This window comes from Miscanthus floridulus, chromosome 17 (assembly GCF_019320115.1).
Source record: "Miscanthus floridulus cultivar M001 chromosome 17, ASM1932011v1, whole genome shotgun sequence".
Taxonomy (NCBI): Eukaryota; Viridiplantae; Streptophyta; class Magnoliopsida; order Poales; family Poaceae; genus Miscanthus; species Miscanthus floridulus.
The window spans coordinates 77,142,332-77,165,573 of NC_089596.1; the positions used below are offsets into that span (position 1 = coordinate 77,142,332).

The window sequence follows — 23,242 nt, forward strand, 5'->3', positions numbered from 1 at the left end:
GAACAATTTGTCAAAATACTCTTGCCATCGATGTCGGATCTCATCCTCCTTCACCAAGAGATGCTCCCTTTCATCCTTAATGCACTTAACTTGGTTGAAGTCCCTTGTCTTTCTCTCACGAACCCTAGCCATCCTATAAATGTCCTTCTATCCTTCCTTCGTACCCAAATGTTGGTAAAGATCCTCGTACGCTCTACCCTTTGCCACACTTACAGCTCGCTTTGCAGTCTTCTTTGCCACCTTGTACTTCTCTATGTTGTCCACGCTCGTGTCATGGTACAAGCGTCAATAGCATTCTTTCTTCTTCTTCTCCTTAATAGCTCTTTGGACTTCCTCGTTCCACCACCAAGTATCTTTAGCCTCGCCTCCACTTCCTTTGGTTACTCCACACACCTCTGAGGCCACCTTCCGGATGTTAGTTGCCATCTTCTCCCACATGTTGTTTATGTCCTCTTCTTCCTTCCAAGAGCCCTCTTTGATAACCCTTTCCTTGAATACCTCTGACGTCTTCCCTTTCAGTTTCCACCACTTTGTTCTTTCAATCTTAGCTTGTTTATCCCTATGGGCACGCACCTGAAAACAAAAGTCTGCCACCAAAAGCTTATGTTGAGAAACAACACACTCCCCTGGTATCACCTTGCAACCCAAGCATGCTCGTTTGTCCTTTCTTCTTGCGAGGACAAAGTCAATCTGGCTAGAGTGTTGTCCGCTACTGAAGGTCACTAGATGAGATTCTCTCTTTCTAAAGAAAGTGTTGACTATCATCAGGTCAAAAGCTACCGCGAAGTCCAGAACTTCCTCCCCCTCCTGATTCCTGCTATCATACCCAAAACCTCCATGAACTGTCTCGAAACCTGCGCTTGTAGTACCTACATGCCCATTAAGATCTCCTATAAAAAGCTTCTCACTACTAGGTACAGCTCTAATCAGGCCATCTAAGTCTTCTCAGAACTGTCTCTTAGCACTCTCGTCGAGGCCTACTTGGAGGGCATACGCACTAATTACGTTCAAGACCATATCACCAATGACAAGCTTGACTAAGATAATCCTATCTCTTTGCCTTCTCACTCCCACCACACTATTCTTGAGGCTCTTATCAATCAAAACTCCTCCATTTCTATTTGCGACTGTCCCTGTGTACCAAAGCTTGAAACCTGTATTATCCACCTCCTTCGACTTCTGATCCTTCCATTTAGTCTCTTGAACGCATAATAGATTTACACGCCTCCTAGTCGCGGTATCAACTAATTACCTATAAGCGACCCTACATTCCAACTACCTAAACGGATCCTAGTTGGTTCGACTAGCTTCCTTACCCTTCACACCCGTCGACTCAGATGTGAAGACCCTTGCTCATTTTTCACTACACCCGGGCGCCGATGTAGCGCGCCACTAAGGATGCGAGGACCCGATCCTTGTTCACTTGACACCGTGCCCAGATCGTGACACGGCGCGTCACGGGGGTGACGACCCGGCCCTTGCTCATTTAACACCATACCCGGGTTCCGATATGGCGCGTCGCTAAGAGGGTTACGCCCCAACGGTTTTCTTTCGGGTTTCATCTCCATTAGAATGGCTAACGGATGAAAATCTAAGGAGCTAGCTCCTTATCAATATCAGACTGTATTCTCTATATGCACATGTAGAGAAACTCGGCAGTGTTGATTGTTACCAAGCCATTCACTCAACTTGCACTAAAAACTTACCCACAGCTATGGAGCCAGAAGGAATCATCAATCATGGATGGGAATTTAACTCTGATCTCATCTGATGTCCTTGAAGCAGACCAACTTTTTGAGAAATTTATTTACCTTTTTCCATCTTACTCCCTCCGTTTCAGAACATGTGATGTTTTAGGATTCAAAAATAATCCCAGAAAAACTTAATGGTATAGGTTGGGCCCATACCAGCTTGAGTTCTTAGAACATCATGTTGCAGCCTGCATGTCCATTCCTTTGGAATGGAAGGAGTACCTTTGCAGTAATTATTCTACTTGGAGATCATCTATTTTGGTCCCCTTTGTCACATAAAGGATTAGAATTTTCCATAGCAACGCGTGGGCATTTCTGCTAAGGACCTTACTATGCTAGCAGTATTGGAGAACCTAACAAATATATACAATTATAAAGTTCTTTATGCACCTAATAAAGCTGCACTTCCCTATGATGACCATACCTTAATAATCGAATCACAGGTTGCAGTGCCCCTGCATTAAGAACCTCCTTCTTGATGTTTGGTGATGAATGAACCAAATTTCCAATGACACCAACCTAACATGTCAATCGAGAAAAATGGTTAGAGTGCATTGCAATAAAATTAAAGAAATCATGAATAGATTAGATCCAAGATTGTGCTGATATTCTATGAAAGTTTATCAGCAAACATGTTGGATTGATAAAGAAGTTAGTACAGAAAGGTAACTTTGCACCATGTAGAAGTTTATTCAACGGATAAAAGAGCATAGAACAGCAAGTCAATATAAGGAGGTAACTCAGAGCCTCAGACCAGTTTCATGCAATTTATTTGTTTTGCATAAGCTTCTACAATCAAGTTTACTTAGCAAACATGTTACAAGTAGCAGGTGCAGATTACTTTTTGAAATATTTCAGGAACCAAGTAGTAAATAGCCTCAGCCTCTAGTGTTGTCTCAGTACTTGCCGCACATTTATGCATTCAAATAAACATTTAATTCTTCAAGCATCCATGTACATGCACCATGATACAGGCTTAACCTGCACGGCTGCACCACTGGCCCTCAAACTTATTTGGGTGTATTGCTAAGTTTTCAAATCTTCAATTTCAGCCTCAAAGATCGCCTGAACTAGCTTAATACAGCCATTAAGGTCTATAGCCAGTTGACAAGAGAGAGAGAGAGAGAGAGAGTGCGTTCAAGATATTTACCTTAGCCAATTCAATAACCTCTACGGCACGTTTGGTTGGGGATAATTGGTACAAGGGAATGGGAGTTTGGGGGGTAAGAGTTTAGAAATCTTTTGTTTGTTTGGTGGGACGGGAAAGTGAGTTTACAGGGCCAACTCCTACCAATCACTTCCCTTTCTCACAGAAAAAAAAACCACACACCCTCTTTCCGTGTCTTATTTCCCTCAATGAACCAAACAAGCGATTGGACCTAAAAATCAAATTCTCATAATTCGCTACAACTCCCACCACCAATTCTCATGCCATTTCCCAATAGTTGCCAAACGCACTGCTAGTGGTTTCACTAAGGTTGGCTATATGCAATAGATCAATATCAGTGCACAACTTCAGGGTAATCATGAATCCAAATTAATATAATTTCATCAATGGGATCAGAAAATATTAATCAAACTGCATCTTACATGGCAGGAAATATTGAATAAAGTATGCAAAGCCTATGATATAAATGTGTTGTAGGACAACATAATATCTGTAAGGTAACTGCTAATAGCCAAAATTAAGTTTCTATTCAACTTTGGAAATACATTCAAAATTGTCCATGTAATAGAGAATGAAACATAGTCTACCATGAAATTTCCCAACTAAATATACAGTGTTATGATCCAGCATTAAGTTTCAAGATGGAGCATTAAAATTTTATATTTCACAAGGCCTAGCAATGATAAATGCTGATTAAGGATTGTGCAAAATTGTAGAATGGCACAATTTCAAATGATATGATCATTTATTTGTAACAACATTAACCTGCTCATAATCAATCAAACGATACATCTCAACAGTGTGAGAAAGTGCTCTTAGAGAAGTGGAGTTCACATCAGAGTATTCAGTGCCTCGTAATCAAAACTGGAGAATAGCACAAGGCCTTACTGCTTCATAGTGAATTGCAGCATCTTCAGATCGCAGCATTAAGATCAAAGTTGGCAAAGCATTGCATTGAACAATCTGCATTACAGGAATTTACCATGTCGTGAATATGTGTAAAAGGCATATGCAAGTTCAGATGTCAAAATCTAACATAATTATAGCCTTCATTGATTTTGATATCTCACCTGAGTTTTATTTTCATCATTTTTAAAGGCTAAAGTCCGCAAGGCACCTGCAGCTGCCCTCTGCACCTTAAGATCCTGCGATTCTAGCAATTCAACAAGTGGTGGGACTCCACCTTCCATTCTGCAGTAAAACAAAACCCTCAGCAAGTGAAAACTTCTCAAGGAAAACGTTATCAAATGATCAAAAGGCATAAAACAAAACCTGACGCTAGTTTTGATGTTGCTATTCTCATGTGCAAGATTTGTAATTGCATCAGCTGCTCTCTTGATAACACTATTAACCACCCTCGAATTTGTAGTACTTTTCTGCCTTTTCAAGAGTTTCACTAGAGGAGGTAGTGCACCAGCATCAACTATAAGTTGTTGATGTTCAGGCTGTTACAGTGAACACAGAATAAATGATTAAATTGACCATAGCAATAGTAACTTGATGAAAAGTACATAAGAGTAAAGCATCAATTGCTCAAAACACAACTATTAAAAGGTCCCTACAGAACTAGAGCGATTAGGATATCTTAGGTTCCTAAGTTTTTCTAAAGGGTACAAGAGACTGACTAGAAAGACACCAAGTATATAGCACTTGGAAGTTCCTAGGTTTTTCTAAGGATGAGGTTTGGGCGTTCAGAATTACAGTATATATAAACATGGGATAGTTGAAGTTCTTAAACTTTGTAATCCTATGCCACAGGAAACTTGAAAATTCACAGCCCTATTTAGAACATAAATTTGTCGATAATACAAGTAATTGCATTGGTACCAAAAGTGCATCTACAACTCAATTAGGGAATTAATGAAGGAACCTTCACAGCTAGGAGGCCCAGAGCGAAGGCAGCGCCCTTCTCAACCTCATGCTCAAACGGACGCAGTTGTTGTTCCTCCTGCGTTAGCGCAGCCACAGCAGGCTCTTCTAGGTGGCACACCAAGGCCGCCACGGCGCCGCCCTCTACAATCACGTTGACAACCTCCTCTGCTCAATTGACAACCACCAGATCCACTCGGTAAGGATGCGGGTGCACGGATCGGTGCGGCCGGAGTGAGGTTTGGCGAAGGGAGGTTACCGTTTTTGGCGAGCTCAGCGAGGACGTGGGTGGCGCGCTTGGCGGCGGCGCGGTCCGCGTGGCGCCACGAAGAGGCGCAGCGGACGAGGACATCAACCTGCGCGCGGACCTCGCGGGCAAGCGCTGCGTGGGAGTGGCGGCAGCAGATCTCGGGGGTGCCCGCCGAGCCGTCCTCCTCCTCGTTGTCATCGTCGGCGCCCGCGCTGCCGAGCGAGGCCGCGGCGGCGGCGGCGGCGGCGGATGCCTCGTCCTCCAACTTCCGCTTCTGCCCCTTGCGGCGCGGGCGCGGGCGCGGGCGCTGGGGCTGCTGCTTTTGCTGCTCCGCCTCCATTCGATAGGTCGACGGCGGCGCGCAGAGCGTGACGGATTGTGGAGGAAAAGGCACAAGCAGTGCGATTCCGGCGCGGTAGGGTGCTGTTCGACACAAATGTAGAAATGAAAAAAAGAAAATGATTTTTTTACTTCAAACAGTTTTTTCTTGATCACGCAAAAAGTTTGCACGTCTTTATATTAAGATTATACCTTAATGGTGCTCTAAGGGGTCAATAATTTTTACATGGACGCACCCTCTAGTATACTGAAAGCCAAAGCCCTCTAGTGTACTGATAGATACGATGTTACATTGGTCACTGATCAACCTGTATTGCGGTGCTGGCTAGGAGGCCTACAACCGGGCTGCAGAGCAGCGGCGGTGTCACTTGCGCTCACCCACATCGTTGTCCGGTGAGAACAACTCGCGTAGTGTCTGCATATTCCTGGGGTTGACGGAGACGATATCCCGCTGTTTAGTCCTATGCGTTTCAAGACAAGGTGCTTACCTCGTTTGGACGCCAGGATATGAGATATGCTCTGAGCCGCTATCCGCTTGCTCCTCTTGGAGAGCCAAGTGGGCGATGTACGCCCGCTGTCGTCGCATCAACTCTGGACAGCTCCAGGAGTGGTGGCTGCCTCACCTTAGTCATTCGCTCGGTGAAGCGCTTGAGACGTCTGTTGGCAGAGGCCATCTGAGGTGAAGGGTGGTTGACGGTGTCCGTGGTTGCCTCGACTATTGCGTCTCCCGGGGTGGCTGCCCCGACCAGTGTTGGGTTGGGGAGCGCCCCGGCATCCATGATGCCATGTTGTTCCCTCCGCGACGCCATGACCTATGGTGGTCCCTACACAGGCGACAATGAAGGCGTGTCCATCATCCATTAGGTAGTCTTCGTCGGAGAACAGGTGTCTACCAGCGATGCGTCCGCTTCCTAAGAGGCCGCCGCCGGAGCAGGCGAGCACCCACGCGTTGGTGCTCCTGCTATGGGGCTCACGACGAGCGAGGTAGTGAGCTCCAACACCGGAGAGCATGTGTCCACCCGAGATGTGTCATCCTGAGCGACTGCTATCGAAGTCGACGGAACCCAGCCGATGTTGCTCCTGTTGGGCGATTCACGACGAGTGAGGCGGCGAGCTTCTCCAGCATAGGGTCGACCCATGTGGGAGCCTTGGCGCTCACACATAGCTTCAACCCTAGCGTATCAGGCTCGAGGAAGCAGGGTGCAGTGCAGCAGCAGTTGGAGCAGGGCAGTCGGCACAGACGACAGGCGCGTCCAAACTGAAATCCCCCGCCGGCTTACTCCGACACCGCCATTGTTGGCGGCAGGTTCTGTCGATGCCCGCTGCGGCATCCAGCACGGCCCATCCGAGCCACCGTGAGGCGCGTGCTAGGAGGCCCGTGGGTTGCCACTACGAGCGGAGTGGCCACCCTTTATCGTCGATGTCGCAGCATGCTTGGGCTGCTTGCAGTCCCTGGTGAGGTGGGCGAAGCCATGGCAGCGCAGACAACGTTGGGGCAACCGACAGTCGCTACTCGGTACGAGTAGGAAAGACAGTTGAAACATCTGCCATGAAGCTCAGCGGGGATCTCCCGCCACCCATCAACGTTGGGGGCACATACACATCTGTGGCGCTCAAGGCGATGGCGAGCAGGGACGCGACCATTGACCGCCCGCGTAGGCAGGCCGAACACAAGCTGAGGACGCGGCCCGCTTCTCTTCCTCTGCCTACGGTCAGGTCTTCGACGGCCGGCTTCTCCTAGAGACAGGACCGAGCGAGTCTAGGCGCGTGCAGGTGGCGTAGTGGTCGGCATCGTCGGGCGACGAGCGACATCCAGGTAGGTTGCGGGGTGTTCATCATCGGACTCCTCGTCGTTGTCGTCCGCCCACCGGCGGCGTTTTGAGCGCCCTCCCACAAGAGAACCTGGGAAGAACGGAGGCGCGTCCGATGAGAGGGGGTGAGCTAGCGGCATCTGGCTTGGGCCAGCGGCGCAAGACCTAGTCTTGGGCCCAGTCGTGTGTGTAGGTCGGCAGCGATGTCAAAGGCAGAGCTCTCAGCGTCGACGGACACCCTAGACTCACGGTTGGAGGTCGCGGCGACGCCGGCATCCGGGCCTAATAGAGCGGGCAGGGGAGCGCTAGACCTCATGGAGGGACCGTCGTCTACGCAGTCGGCACCTGCACAAGGCCCTGTGGTGCTAACCTCGGCAGCGTCGGCGGCGTGATCCGTTGCTGGGGAGGAAGTCACCGGTGGTGGTGGTGGTGGGGCACCCACCAGTGATGTCCGCGTGGACGGCACCGGTGGGGTCGCACCTATGGCCGCGCGCATCTGGGGAGGGGTTATAGGGAGGCACTGGTTGTGGATTTACGAAGGGGAGAGATGGGAGCCAAGGGGAAAGCGGACGTCGACGGTGCGGTGGCGTGGTCGGAGGTGGCGGTGGCGCCACTGTGTCCGCGCGCTCCCGGGGAGTGGGCGAAATGGAGTGGGCGGTGGTGGATCTGGGGAGGGGAGAGAGAGGAGGGGAGTGGGAGGCGGGCGCTGGCACCAGGGCGGTGGCCGGTGCCACCGGCGACGACGGCTGGGAGAAGGCCAGGGGCGGGTAGGGTTAGTTCGGGTGCAGGTAATGAAAATGCAATGGAAGGTGGTTGTCCTATAAACAGTTTTTATTTAATGATCGATGTTTTAACAATAGGTAATGACCTTTCCTAGTCTTTTTACGAAAAGGAACGAGTAGTGTGACTCTGGCGCAGTAGGTCGTGTTCAACAGAAAAGTAAAATGAAAAAATAAATGATTTTTTATTTTTTTATTCGATTGATATTTTGATAATAATTTCTCCTAGTTTTTTAATCTACACAGGCTACGCCAACTACAGTGCCGCAACGAAGTTGTTTCAATTTCCTTGGTTTATATAGATAAAACGAACACGACCAAAGGGTTACACCCAACTCCTCTCTTTCTCCTTACGTGCCATCACTCTTTCTTCTAGATCCGCCTTGTTTAGAGAACAATTTGAAATCCTTTAAAGGAGCCCATCATTTAAGGTTAGTTTCCCTCTTGTGAAGTGTCTATATTAGTTACATCTAGGGTTAGGGTATTAAAGTCATCTTTTTAATTTGAAAAACCTATGTGTATTATTATTTTTAAAACAATGTGGCTTTGCAATATTTCCCGATACAATTAACTCATATAACAATAATAACAGTTGTACGAGGGATTCGAATTAATAAACTAATTAGTAGACAAGTTCAATAGACAATCTTAGCGTGGTAAGGTGGGACCTACCATGCACCATGCTAGATCTAGCTGCCATGTCAGAGCGTCTTCAAGAGTCTCTTTTAAACTCATTTTCTAAATCATTATTTGGAGAACCATTTGAATAAAAATCGTTCTCTGTATTTTTTCACCCTCCAATAGATTCTCTATATCTTGTCAAAACTCTAGAGAGCCAGCATTGTTCTCCCTCTTTGGCTAGCAAAAATCTAGAATAGAGGTGACTATATTCCGAGACCTAACTAAAGAAGTTGTTGGATGTTATTTCTTTCACCAAAATCTCTATTCCCGTCAACTAAAAGGGATATAAAGAGGCTCTTGGAGTTGCTCTTAGTACGCTTGTTGCACCGTATACACTAATGTGGCAGAATAGCTTTTGTCACACAAGTGTTGTTGCCTTGTTGGTGCAGCCAAAAGGGTTAATCTATACAGCTAAAAACGGCAAGTGCAATTTTCCACACGGCAGACCCATCTCCTCCCCTAACAGCCTAACCAATGCATCCGTGACACTTTGCGAGTTTGTAAACTCCAACTCGTTATAAGCCTATAGCAGTAGTATTGTTGCCCCATGTAGCTCATGGCAGCACATGTGGAGTTGTAGTTGGTGGGTTAGTACCACCATAGAAGTTTAGGAGGGTGAGGGTCACCTTATAATCCTTGTCATTCTAAACGTAGCACCTCCGGGTTAACCTTTTTACACGAAGCGAGGACAAAAGTGTAAGAGAGGTGCTACAGGTATGCAGACTCGTTCCGCGTGTGAAGCTTGGCCATATAAGCATATTTTGGACGGACGGTGTTACATGATGCCCCTGAAAAGAATTTGTGGGTTTGGTTTAGTAATTGAGTGGCAACCTTAGGTGGACTAATGTTTTTCATGTGAGATGAACATGTACTTAGTCCACACACACTAGGTTGAGCAAGTCATAAAAGCCATGGTGTGAGATGTATGTAGACAAGCCATTAGAATTTGACAACTCAATCTGTTGACCGTTGGACACCCTTTCTCTAGTGCCACCGGAGGATTCCTGTGACTCCCTGATGGTCTCTGGATTCTTTCTGGAAAACACTAGAGCTCCATCATTTCTCAAGTGCCTCACCAGGGCCTTAATTCTTCTCTCCCCGATGCACTCTCCGATGCTTGGCATCAATTCACCACCAAAGCTTTTTGATGGGTGCCTGAAGATTGACTGCAGGTCCTTCTGACTTGCATTCTCTAGTGCCATTGTGGGGGTAACTTATTTTTCTTCATGCTTCAACGTGTCTTTGTCGGGGCTTTGATCACTTGATATCTTGGACTTCTTGCAAGTCTTGTATAATTTTCTAAGCTACTCCATGGTCTTCTTTGAGGTGTTGATCACTTGGTCTTCATGTTGTATAAGTGCAATCCATACTTAAATCCAAATAAACTAAACCTTGTATACTAGCAAACTTTATTAGTCCATTTGATCATGTTGTCAATCAACCACCAAAATCAAACATGGCCCATATTAGGTGTAATTTTCGTTACAGCTTAAAATGGATGGAGCTTGAGAGATACTACTTGAAAGGTGTGGATCACTAGAAGTATAAGAATATATGATCTATTTGTATATTGTTGTATTCTTATTGAACAAGATTGTCTCTATGAGTTTCTTTCTTGATGACTTACTCTAGTTGATTTGCACACGCTTTGAGTCACAGTTTGAACCCTCGCCAAGCTTCATAGGAGCACAAGACCATAACCAACAAATAATCACAAAGGCAGAAGATCACAATTGTGAACAGAAAATAACTAGTGCCACCTCATCCATACGAATATATCATCACAGGCCAACAAATTAAAGACGAAACAACAATACCAACAAAAAAATACCATTGCCACCTTATCCATATGAATATGTCATCACAGACCATAGACTGGACAACACCAAAAATCTATAATCATACAAGTGAATAAAAATCCAACAGATTAAAGGCAGAAGAACAATACCCACAAAAAACTAATACAACCTCATCCATATGAATATTTCATCACAGGCCTACACAGGTAGGACAACAGTGCTATTTTTCATAACATTCTTTGCCCGAACTTAAATCAAGGGAGGAGAGGAGAGGAGATCTAGCGGTATTCTATAACTACATTTACACAACCATTAAAGAGAGAACCCAATCTTTAAAGAGAACCCACATAAATAAAAGGATTTGAAAACTTAGGTCCAACACAACTTAAGTACTACCACCACATAAAGAATGCAACAAGCTACCATGAACTAAGAGCAGTGAAGCAAAACACATGCATAAGCCTAAACCCTAACAAACTAAGAGCACTGAAGCGAACACACATACATAAGCCTAACCCTAAAACCCTAACAAACTAAGAGTAGTAAAGCGAACACATATGATGAACCCTAAAACCCTAACCCTACCTTCTAGCCTAATCGCCCAGCCACAGTGCACCGTTCATCACCTTTTATCGTCGGTGTCGATGTATTTACCTCGCTTCACAGAGCTCAAAAGGACCCTTCTTGTTGGTGGCCGGCACCAGATCCTTCGTGTTGGCGCCTTTGCCTGGCCAGGTAGTGGACGTCGCCGCCGCGCCTTTGCCTCGATCGGTGGTGGTCGACGGCGTCGTGCCTTTGCTCTGTTCCACGGCAGTCGATGCCCCCTCGCCTTTGCCCTACCTTGCGGTGGTCCTGCGACTCTACAAGGCCAAGCGCACGACGAAGGGCTTCACCTCTTCATCGGAGTTGAGCAGGTAAATGAGGTTGTCGTGTATTAGGATCCAACCCCCTCTGCAACCAGTGCTGCTCGATGGGGGCGAACTAGCCATGTTCGTTGCGCGGATGGGTTTTGGAGTTGAAGCTCGCCTCCCGCTCGACATTGCTGCACGCGCTGCCAGGTATGGAGGTGATAGGGTTTGGGAGAGAGGAGGCGATAGGGTTTGGGATAGTGGAGGCCATGTGGTTTGAGAGAGGAGGTGTGGGGGATATGACCCTGGATACCCACGGCAGACCACATGGGCTGTGCCCCAGGGGCGACCCAGCCCACAAGACAAAGCCTTACGAGGTACGGCTCTGCTCGGCGTCTCCCGCAAGACATTTGGAGGATATCCTGAAGATACTGCGAGATTTGTTAGGATATGTATGATCCCTAAATTCTTGTAATCAGTTATTACTTTTCGGTTATCTCCTAGATCTAACCGACTTGTAGCCCTGCTCCCTGGACTATATAAGGCGGGCAGAGACCCCCTCCAAACTCACGCAATATCAGACGATAGACAATACAAACCAACAAACTACAGGAGTAGAGTATTACGTCATACTGACGGTCTGAACCTGTCTAACTCGTGTGTCTCTGTTGCCTTCTTGTTCTTGATCTCATGCTCCTCTGCCGATCAATCTACCTTCGTGGGATACCCCTCGGAGGACTGCCGACGATATTCTGTCGTCAGGAGGCGATGCGGTCGGGAGAGGAGACGGAGTGAGCAAGGAGGGCCAGTAGATATTTGTTTCTAACAGAAGCGGCTCCAAAGTCGGCCGCCTCTACAAATGGTTCTTTAGATGCGGTTGGTGTCACCAGCTGCCTCTGAATATTGAATTGTTTTTAAAGACGGGTGGCAAAGGCAACTACATCTAAAGAATAATTTGTAGAGGTGGTTGGCTTTGGCGCCGCCTGTTAAGATCCATCTCCAAAGGTATCTTGGTTCACATGACACTGTAGAGGCGGCTCATGATTAAGTCGCGTCTACCAAAAAAATGGTTCTGTTGCTGAAAATTGTTTTTGCAGTAGTGAATAAATGGAAGATGTATTTTTCTCCATTAAGCCTTATTTGAATGTCTATGTATTCACCTCAATCCATATACATTGTAATGATTTGGTGTGAAATTTAATTTAAATTGCACACTAAATCACTTCAACACATATGGATTAAGGTTGATAAAATAATATCTAAACAAGCCCATATGATATGTCCGGCACTCTAGATTTTTAACTGTTGATTGGGTAGCACGACACGAAGTGTAACTTTATTTTTTTTAATACAGGTCCTGTTCGGCTTACCTTATATTCGGCTTGTTCGGCTTGTTTTTTTCAGCCGGAACAGTGTTTTTCTCTCGCAACAATTCAGCCAGAACAATATTTTTCAGCCAATTTCAGTCAAGATTCGTACCAGCGAACGGGGCCATAACGTGAGGTCCGTCTAATGGGTACTCCGTACGTATTTGCTAGCTGGTGCTCTAATAAATAACTGCGTGGAGCACCATTTATTTCTCTGTAACCTTTCTAAGCATATGTAACGAAAACCAACTCAAGCACATTGGTAGCTAGCCCGGTGCACAGTGTACTCGCCACGAACCTGTACAAAATTCCCACCTGGCTACAAGAGACGGCAGAGAATACCGGGACGTCGATCCTACTATTCCTACCCGGGCGTCTGGACTGGACCAGCGTCTTTCACTGCAAGAACCCAGCGCGCGAGCGCAAACAAACGAACCTCACGAGCCGGTGCAACCGCATGTGATTTCGGCCGTTTTGGCGCCTTGCCCGCCGGGATTTCCCACAGATCGGCCGGGTTGACTTGCCCCGGGCAAGCACCGTTTTTTATTAGCTCGCCGTGTCGAAGAGGCTCCTCCATTGCAGGAGTAAAAATCATCACGGGCCGTGATATGGTCGCATCTACTGTCAGAAGAAGAACCTTGCAGTAAGTTTCATAATTTGGCACCGTGCACATACCTGGTCCATACATTTACATTTCGACAAGGGAAGAACCGTCCGCGGGCACGATCATTGCCACCAGACAATGGAGCCGTGCATGGCGTAAAAATCGAACAGAAACCTACAGAGAATCTAGATCGATGGCATTCTACCGACCAGTGTCGTCTCGACGCCACGGTGACCGGTGAATATACAATGTTGAGCGCCCATCGGCGCCGGTGCCAGTTCGTGGACGAGCCGCGTAACCAGGAGTACAAGCGTACTACCAATACCAACAAGCAGCTGCTGTTCCATTACCACGCAGGTCCCTCTGCGGCTCTGCGTGCACTGCAGCCACAGGGAAAAGGGAAACGGTGCAGTAGATTATGAGAGTTTATACTTCTACGCTAATTCCTTGTGCACCCCTTGTAGCAAAGCTATATCTGTACGCTCACCGGCTTCCTTATCTCTCTGTTCACGCGCTGTGTCGTCTCCACTGCCCTGTCCTGGTGGCGACGTACCGACCCGGCCATCCTCGAAGGCCGGCCGGAATGGCGGACGCGTTCTCCCCGCCTTCGCCACCGCCGGCACCGGCACCGGCACCATCCCCTATCGCCGCGGAGGACCTCGCGGACGCGCGGCTCGCGCCGTGGACGTTCTCCCCGTGGCCGGCGCCGCGCGGGGTCAACCATGTCAGCGGCGGCGGTCGGGCGAATCCGCTCTTCACCATACTGCCAGTCTCGGCTCTGGCCATCGGCCTCGTGCTGCTCGTCGCCGTGGGCGTCATCATGGCGGTGACCCGCCGGGAGAGGCCGCGCCAGGCGGACGCCGGCGGCAGCAGCTGCAACGGTGACGGCAAGCCGGGCGCACCGCCGTCCAGTTCCGGCAGCCATAACACCAGGTGCGGCTACGCCGGCGCCGGTAAGTGCTACAAAGTTCGCCGTGCCCGTACGTCGCATTGGTTCGATCTTTCTCATGCATGACTGGTTTTCTTTTGCTGGCCACGCGCGGCAGGCACAGGGTGCATATACGCCGGTCGCCTGGGGTTCTCGGCTGCGCAGCTGCCGCGGAGCCGTGGCGCGCAGGTGTTCACGTACCGGGAGCTGGAGCGCGCGACGGACGGGTTCAGCGAGTGCAACATGGTGGGGCGGGGCGCCTACGGCGCGGTCTTCCGCGGCCGGCTCGCCGACGGCACCACCGCCGCCATCAAGCGGCTGCGGCTGGACCACCGGCGGCAGGGCGAACGCGAGTTCCGCATCGAGGTAAGCCAAGCAACTCCACACGCACACACGTCGCCTTCAGCTCACGCCATCGTCCATGTGCACGTCCACGTACGTCGCGCTCCGCTTCGCGTACGCTCGTACCAACCTTCCCTGTTGCCGCAGCGAGCACCGAGCAGAGCAGCCGGGGTAGTTCGAGTTCCAGCTTCCAGCGGTTGGTGTGCCTGACTGCCTGGGATCGGCCGTTGGGACGGGCGGTGTGGCGCCGGGACGTAACCTGGAAGGCAGGCTGCCCGCCCGCCCGACTGCCTGCCTGCCTGCCTGCTGCGCGCGCGCGCGTGCGTGCGTGACTGCGAGCCGCCTTCTGTGACAGACTGTTCCATCTTGTCTTTATCCTGGTGCGCGTCGTGACGCAGCGCGCCCGGCTGGTGGCGTCGGGCTCGTCCGTTGCGCGCGGTGCCTTGGGCAATTGGCGGACGCGGCGCGCGGGACCAAACCTGCCGCGGCACGGGAAAAGTTTGCGTTTTGCGGTGGGTGACTCCGCCGGTTGGTTGCGGCCGTTTGGCGGGCGGGACGCGGGGGACGCGTGAGCCTTGTCGATCCGGTCCTGTCGGCTGCCGCTGCATCCGCATGCCGTCCTCCCGCGGGCCGGGGAAATATATGGGTTCTGGACTTCTGGTACAGCGGCTGGTGCCGGCAGCGCTTCTGGTAGGGCGTGTCACGCGCAGCATGTGCTAACGGATAGTGTAATAGTGTTCATTTGTGCGTCCTGATGACTCGGCCATTAGCCGTTAGGCTATCTCCAACAATACCACCTAAAATACAAGATATATTCGTACTTTGGGTAGTGCCATAGGTAAAATGTTTAATACTTATTCGACATCTTCTTCAACAACAAAACCCAAAAGAGAATCCTTTCTGCAAATGAGTTTTCAGAAGAGAGGATACCCAAATATAGATTGTGTCTCAAAAACTAACTCAAAATAGGTCTGATTGCCTGGCATGGTCCCGTATCTCGAACGACCTCCACTGCTCAAGTCCCGTGGGCACGGTGGCTGTATCGCTGAGGTATTGACACGTAACTGCTGTGCAGATGCACAGGACGCATTGCGGCTAATGCAATGCAATCAGTAGAGCGGCTTACCGGCATACTTTTTATTAGGATCGCGATCTAGCCCGTGAGTTGCACCGAGTAAATTAACCCGAGTATGTGCCATGTGGGTCGAAGCGATGCGTTGCTTTGCATAGGTTTCACATTTCTATGCTGTAAGTAGGGAGTACAGTACTCGTGTACCCTGCACTGCAAAGCTGAACTTAACGCTTGTTTAGTTCCTTCCCTAAAATTTAGTCTTTATCATATCGGATATTTGGACATATACATGGAGTATTAAATATAGACTAAAAAAATAACTAATTATACATATTACGACTACTTTACGAGATGAATTTTTTAAGCATAATTAGTCCATGATTTGACAATGGAGTGCTATGGTAAAGCTACAGTAACATGTGCTAATGATGGATTAATTAGGCTTAATAAATTCGTCTCGTGAACTTATGAGGACTTCTATAATTTGTTTTTTTTATTATTATCCAAACACTCTCATACGACACATGATGTAACACCCATAAACTTTAGCCCCTCGATTTAAACCCCTCTTTAGACTTTTTGATCGCATCTCATTGCTGGTTGCAGTAACTGAAAGCAAATGTGACTTGTTGAATGCAGGTGGACCTGCTGAGCCGGATGGACTCGCCGTACCTGGTGGGGCTGCTGGGCTACTGCGCCGACCAGAGCCACCGGCTGCTGGTGTTCGAGTACATGCCCAACGGCAGCCTCAAGAGCCACCTCCACCCGCCCCGGCCGCCGGCGCCCGCGGCTGCAGCAGAAGACCTCCTCCAGCTGAGGCCCCCGCCGCCGCTGGACTGGCAGACGCGGCTGGGCATCGCGCTGGACTGCGCGCGCGCGCTCGAGTTCCTGCACGAGCACAGCAGCCCCGCCGTGATCCACCGCGACTTCAACTGCAGCAACGTCCTGCTGGACCACAACTACCGCGCCCGCGTCTCCGACTTCGGCATGGCCAAGGTCGGCTCCAACAAGGCCGACGGGCAGGTCGTCACCCGCGTGCTCGGCACCACCGGCTACCTCGCGCCAGAGTACGACGAGCACGCCGCCATTTCCAATCAGCTTGTAATGCTTCCTTTTTTTTTCTTTTCTTTTGGTAGCGTCGATTGATCGCAGGCTAGCTGTTTGCATTGCAGGTACATGTCGACGGGGAAGCTGACGACCAAGTCGGACGTGTACAGCTACGGGGTTGTGCTCCTGGAGCTGCTCACCGGCCGGGTACCCGTGGACACGCAGCGGCCGCCCGGAGAGCATGTCCTGGTTTCCTGGGTCAGTACGTTATGTCCGATCACTCATTAATCAGTACTACTGCATGTCGTGGTGACTGAATAGGCACTCATCTTGTTTCCAGGCCCTTCCGCGACTCACGAACCGCCAGAAACTGGTGCAGATGGTTGACCCTGCCCTGAAAGGCCAGTTTGCCCTGAAGGATCTGATCCAGGTCTTCTTCCTTTCTAACGTCCCTGCTGCTCTGACGGCGCTACTCTCCCATTTATTCCTCATTTACTCTGCAATTATGCCGCTCATCATTAGCCGTTCAATGACACCAAGACGTACGACATCTTTAACTGACATGACACGAATGCAACTGGGAGCACAGGTCGCCGCCATCGCCGCGGTGTGCGTCCAGACGAAGGCGGAGTACCGGCCGCTGATGACGGACGTGGTGCAGTCGCTGATCCCCATCGCCAAGACCACCCCGGCCATGTCCTGCTCCTCCACGCCGCTCAGACCGGCCTTGCAGCACGTCATCTTCATGGGCCCGCAGTGCGGCGGCAACAAGACCTCCTCCTAGCTAGTACTGGCAATCTGGTATGGATAGAGGTATCCACCACCGGAGTCGGCGAATTCTCATTCCTTGTTCCTTGATGTATAGAGCTCCCCTCTTCTCCGGCCAGGATCTGCAAATGCATCATTGCAAGTAGTACATCGTGATTGTATTCAAGCGAAAGCGTACGGCGTACCATTTCGTTGGTACGAACTACTTTAAAGATAACATGAAAATAGAAATAAACATTCTTTTTTCTTCTTCTTCTTTTTCTCATGAGCTTGCTGTGCCTTTGAACAATGTTTGTGTTGTGTCTATATTGGGCTATCTCTACTTCTCTACTACTGTGAAGAAGAGTGAAGGACCTGCTTGGTTTCTTCGCCGAGGAATGTTACACCTTCCTGAGAGAGGATAGCACGTGCAATGTCTGTTTGGTTCTCTTATTTGGGCGCTTTGAAAGACCGTGCGAGTTAGATTTGGCTTGCTCGCATGGGAGAGCCAAACTGGCTCGGCTGTTTGGGCGAGCGCCTCGTTGCTTACGCCGGTGCAGCAGGTGAGCAAGTGAGGCTACACCAGAAACCTATAGCCTATTCGGTTGGCTGGTTCGTATCGTTGCTGGTTAATGAAGAAGTACTGCTGGCTGGTTTGTGTGAGAGAAAAATACTGTTTCGACTAAAAATTTACGATCGTTTACGACAAGCCACAGCTAAACGAACACGTTGCTAGCAGCCCCGAAGTGTCCGCGTCGTCCGCCATACTGCAGTTTTCGTCTGACCTCTTGGTCCGCTCACTGCTAATTTTGATCTTTTGTCCTGTCAGAGCAGACTCCTTTCTAAATGTTAGAAATATAGATTTTTGTGAAAAAATATCCTCCGGCCGCTTCTCTAAGAGCAACTCTAACAACTTAGCTATTCTTGTTGCGGACACTATTTCAGAATTTGTATAGCAAAAACTATGCTCCAACAGATGTGCTATCTGACTTTGTAAAATAGGAAGCTGACTATCCCTTAATTTTCGGTGGTCATATATAGCCAACCACGGACACTCGCTATGTGACTTGGGACCTCTTCTTTTTTTTAGAAGTATTCTATTTTATAAAATGACTAAACAATGGAATTTGGCTAATAATTTTAGCCAAGCTTTTGGAGTTGCTCTAAATGATTATCTAAATATAGCAATTTTCTATTTTGGATTTTTCGCTAGTCAAAAATAGAATACGAGAATAGCTCTCTAGAGTGCTCACGAGATATAGAAAAACTGTTAGAGGATGAAAAGATATAAAAAACGACTTTTATGCAAATGACTCTCTGAATGATGATTTAGAGAGAGATTTAGAAAGCCTGTCGGAGATGCTCTTATAAACTTGTTTAGTTGTTATGGAAGGCTAGAACCGATTATTGTTATTTGAGTAGTAGGAAACGTTATAACATGTCTAAGTTCCCTCTGTTATTTGAAAATTACACAGAAGTTGCTATTGGAAATCTTTGCTAAAGTGTCAGTAGATAAGATTGCTAGCTATCGCACAAAAGCTGTTTTTCTGATGGTGCAGTGTTAAGTAGTAACCAATCAAAATAATTCTTCAGTTGGACCTATGCAAGTTTTTTTTTTTTGAAAATTGGAAATCTTCTAAGTCATATCAGAATTTTTTTATTTTTTTTAGCTTTGCCATTTTGTTAAAAACTAGCAAACGTGCCCGTGCGTTACAACGAAGCCCGAAACATCTTGAGATCGGACTATGTATCATCATCGCTAGACGCGGGTTGTTCGAACTCAAGTTACAATCATATAAAGACGAAGGACACGAGAACATTCTAAGAATTAAAAAGAAAAGACTGAAGAATCTGAAATGTGGATACAATTTTTTATATATTTAGATAAACTTACCATATTTTTTTTACTTCTACTAAACATATACTATATTTCTTTTATCCTTTAGACAGAAGGTAGCACGACCAATCCATGATATTGGTTAGCGGACCCCAATTTTTCTTTTATTTCTCCCCGTAAAAAAAAAATCACCTCACTTATTTCTCGTCCACCTACAAATATTCTCATAGCCTCTCTGCTGGCAGGCAGCAACAATTTCCATGCCTCCTTATTTCTTATCCTCTCACAACGGTGAACACCTTTTGTTTCTCTACTTTCTCTCCCACCATCCTGAGCAGCTGGAGGCAAATATGTGAGGCGTGCAGGAGGAACCAGAGGAGGTGGCTGCTTATGCGCATGCTGCAGGATGCAAGACACATGCATGGTTGATTTTGGTTAGTTGGGAAATGATTTTCGTCTTTGTTTTATTGTTTGAATCGGCTACACAGCGTGGACCGTTGAAGAAATATTATACTTTTTGTTAGAATCGATCAGATCCGTAGATTTGTTTTGTATGTATTTGATCAGTTTTATCACATTTAGACGATAGGATTCACACTGAAATTGCTCTGCTTGATTGATTATATATATAACATACGTTTATAATATATGTGTATAATCACTTCAACATATGCAACATCTAGATAAAACTCTTACAACATACGTCTAAAATAGGTGAAATATTTGGAACATACATTTGCAACATACGTATATAGCTACTGCAACATATGCAACATCAAGATGAAAACATGCAACATCCAGATGAAACAGCTAATATATTTAGAAAACACACTTGCAACATACATGTATAGCCACGGCAACATAGATAACATCTATATGAAACACTTGCAACATATGTTTGAAGCAGCTGAAACATTTGAATCATATACTTGCAACACACGTGTATATCCCTTACAACATATGCAACACCAGATCTACTTTTGCAACATTCAGATGAAACATATGCAACATACATTTGAAATGCATAAAACATACGGTTACAATATGTGCTCATCTACTTATTGCCGCCCAATGAAGGCTTGTTGACACGGGCGCGGGGGAGTGCAGCGCGAGGCGCGGGCGGGGTGCACGGCGTGAGGTGGGTCCGGCATGCGGCGTAGGGGCATGCGGCGCAAAGCGGGTCCGTCGCGAGGTGCAGGGCACGAGGCGGTTCCGTCCCGGTGGAAGCGTTCAAATCTTTTTTTAACAATGAGCTAGTCAGACCCAGTCCATAGGCCCAACAAAGACGTGTGTTAGGCTGGCCGGACGCTCGGTAGAGAGCATTACCGAGAAAACAAACAACGGGATTTCCCTTCCCGGTCCTCAAGGATCCGTACGGGAGTGTATGGGAAAAATATAGAAAAAATGAAACAAATAGAAAAAGGATCGAAACTATTTGTGATTTAATATTAGAAGTAAGATTTTGCCAAATTTATATTTCTATCTTTTCCTATTTCTAATTACTACGCGTAATGATGGCTCTGTTCGGCTTACCCCATATTTAGCTTGTTCGGCTTCTTTTTTTCAGTCGGAACAATATTTTCTTTCATAACAATTCAGCCAAAACAATATTTTCAACCAAGTTTCAGACCAGCGATCGGGGCCGATATCATCACTATCCTACTGCTTCTTTTGTAAGTCTCGCTTATGTCTCTTTTCCTAGCTATTCGTGGATTAGAGTCCCCTAGCTATTTGAGAGTATCTACAAATAAAGTCTGATATGCATTGCTGCTGCAATTCTTGTCCGTGTATTCTTCCGCCTATGCTACTTCTCGGACTCTCTCCAAGCCTAATACTTCTTGGACTCTCCTGGTTCAAGACCACGCCTCCTCTCCCTCTCTCTTTGTTCGGATTCTTCTCTCTTTTTTTCTCCAGATTTATTTATTTCCGTTTGTTCCTATGTTCCGATTTCATACCGTATTAGTCTTCTTTTCCTTTTTTTTTGTAAATTTGTCTTTTTTCAACTCCCGTTCTATTTTTCTTCTGTTTTTTCTCAAATAATTACAGTTTTAACTTTTTCTTCTATTTCTCTCATAACCATATAAAAACCTTTTTCTTCTGTTTTTCTCTCAAAGTAACTACCTAATTTATACTTTTATCTTTTTTCTATTTCTATTTCAATTAGGATTAGGATTCCTATTTGGATCAAAGAAACAAATTGAATTAGGATTTGTATCTATTCAGGTGTCCAAGTCTTTAACTTATATGAGCACGGGTTATATATATAAGTCCGGATGGAAGTAACTTTCCATTGTCCGGTAGTTAGGGGAGACGGACAAAAAAAATATATGGACCAAATAAATAGGTTGAATTTTTGCCTCTTTATTATTAGGTATAGATATAGATATACTGAAAACCTTTCCTCACCAAGTTATTGTGGCTATGCTGCTGCTACTTTTCATACATGAACTAACATATAGACCATGATAATGCAGCCAATGCTTTTTTTTTTGGTTCTGGTAAGTAGTGAGAGGACAATTCTTATTGTAGAAAGGAATTAAACTAGTCATCTTAGCTCTCTCTAACCTTCATTGGATGACAACTCAGTGTCTTACAATGGTTTTGTAATGTCTGATCTTAAAAACATGTTGTCTTAATACCGAAGCAGTAGGTTTACTAAAGTAGTGGAGTTACAATTACTGATGCATTTTCCTCACTGAAACAATAGCTGTTGAAGTTAATTTGGGTAAGTTATCTAGATGTATAGCTATTTGGTATTTCAGATTCAGTTAAACACATACTGCATTTATATTCTCTAAACTGGTAAAGATTTTCGAACACATACAGTTTTCTGAACGCGTGGCATCTTTAGAGAGAGAAGACACGGTCACGCTAACCATTGGAGTGGTGGTGTGCCAAGCTAAAAATCCTTTGCACCTTGGCAACATAGCACCTGGGCTAAAAGGTTAAAAAATACTATTTCTTGCACATGTAAACCTGCTTGCAAACACAAGAGGGTGTGGTGAAAAGCTAAGTATAGGAGTATTTTATCCTCTTGGTCCCACGACAGATTGCTAGACTTAATAGTACGAGCTAGTTAGAAGCTCTAAAACAACTTCTCTGATGGTATTACCTATTAGCTAGTATATAGGAGTAGCTTACAACATGAATATCCCCTTGTGAGTTATGACACTCTCACATAAATCTTAAAATGTATGCATGATACTAACTTTTAATCAACAAATATATTCTCTCTTACATTAAAATATAAAATAATATGCTTAGAACTAACTTATAAGTGACCTTTGGAGCCGCTCAAGGGGGTGTTTGCTTCCGACCCTAGAAATCGTTCATGGACCACGTAGTGATGCCACGCGTTTGATGTCTAAGGTCGGATGCACTTGCTTAGCCGCGACTACAGAGTGAGGCTACGAACCAAATACCCCCTATATACTGAGCAAAATGTAATGAGTTAGCACCACCTGACGTGATAAAATATAGCTTATCCTCTTAAACAATAACAAAGTTGCACTAACAAGTTGTTTTCCCCTTCGATTTTTTGTTCACTTTCTCTCAAAGCATGCCTACATCTTTTAGGATGTTAGTGTTGCCGATCCTCAAGGAGCGACGGGTGCGCTTTAATTAATAGGCTAGGCCGCTAGGGGAGCTCTGCTCTTGTGTAAAAGCTTCTTTCTAGTCGTCTTCTAGAGCGTGAATGGTGTTCAAACCTACCATTGCTTGCAAAAGGTTACAGAATATATACTCCCTTTGTGTAAAAAAATAAGTGTCATTTTCGATTTTAAGAGTCAAACATTTTTAACTTTGATCAAATATATATAAGAAATCATTCATAATTATGGTGCATAATAAGTATCATTAGATTAATTGTTAGATATATTTTCATAGTAAACTTATTTAGAGATAAAATATGACTAATATTTTCTATAAATCTAATTAAACTTAATAAAGTTTAACCTGCACAAACTTAAAATGATACTTATTTTAGAACGGAGGGAGTATGCAC

General features: G+C 46.5%; 2 protein-coding genes across 3 annotated transcripts in view; one reads left to right on the plus strand and one right to left on the minus strand.

The window, feature by feature from the left end:
- The window catches only part of LOC136517347 (ARM REPEAT PROTEIN INTERACTING WITH ABF2-like), a 30,549-nt gene extending 25,083 nt beyond the window's left edge, over positions 1–5,466 (minus strand). The window contains exons 1-6 of one of the 2 annotated variants that reach the window (XM_066510897.1): positions 5,048–5,466; positions 4,835–4,956; positions 4,192–4,364; positions 3,990–4,110; positions 3,808–3,882; positions 2,176–2,270 (exon numbers count right to left, since the gene is read on the minus strand). In XM_066510897.1, the coding sequence (XP_066366994.1) occupies positions 2,176–2,270; positions 3,808–3,882; positions 3,990–4,110; positions 4,192–4,364; positions 4,835–4,956; positions 5,048–5,378 (917 nt within the window). In that variant the 5' untranslated portion in view covers positions 5,379–5,466. Of the gene's footprint in view, positions 1–2,175; positions 2,271–3,807; positions 3,883–3,989; positions 4,111–4,191; positions 4,365–4,789; positions 4,957–5,047 lie in introns of both variants that reach the window. The other variant, XM_066510896.1, reaches the window with a different exon arrangement.
- An 8,316-nt stretch (positions 5,467–13,782) lies between these two features.
- LOC136518458 (probable serine/threonine-protein kinase PBL7) lies at positions 13,783–17,683 on the plus strand. The gene is made up of 6 exons (XM_066512119.1): positions 13,783–14,219; positions 14,313–14,560; positions 16,248–16,675; positions 16,781–16,913; positions 16,996–17,085; positions 17,245–17,683. The coding sequence occupies exons 1-6, from the start codon at positions 13,850–13,852 to the stop codon at positions 17,437–17,439; spliced, it is 1,464 nt and encodes a 487-aa protein (XP_066368216.1). The 5' UTR covers positions 13,783–13,849; the 3' UTR covers positions 17,440–17,683.
- Positions 17,684–23,242: the final 5,559 nt, after the last annotated feature.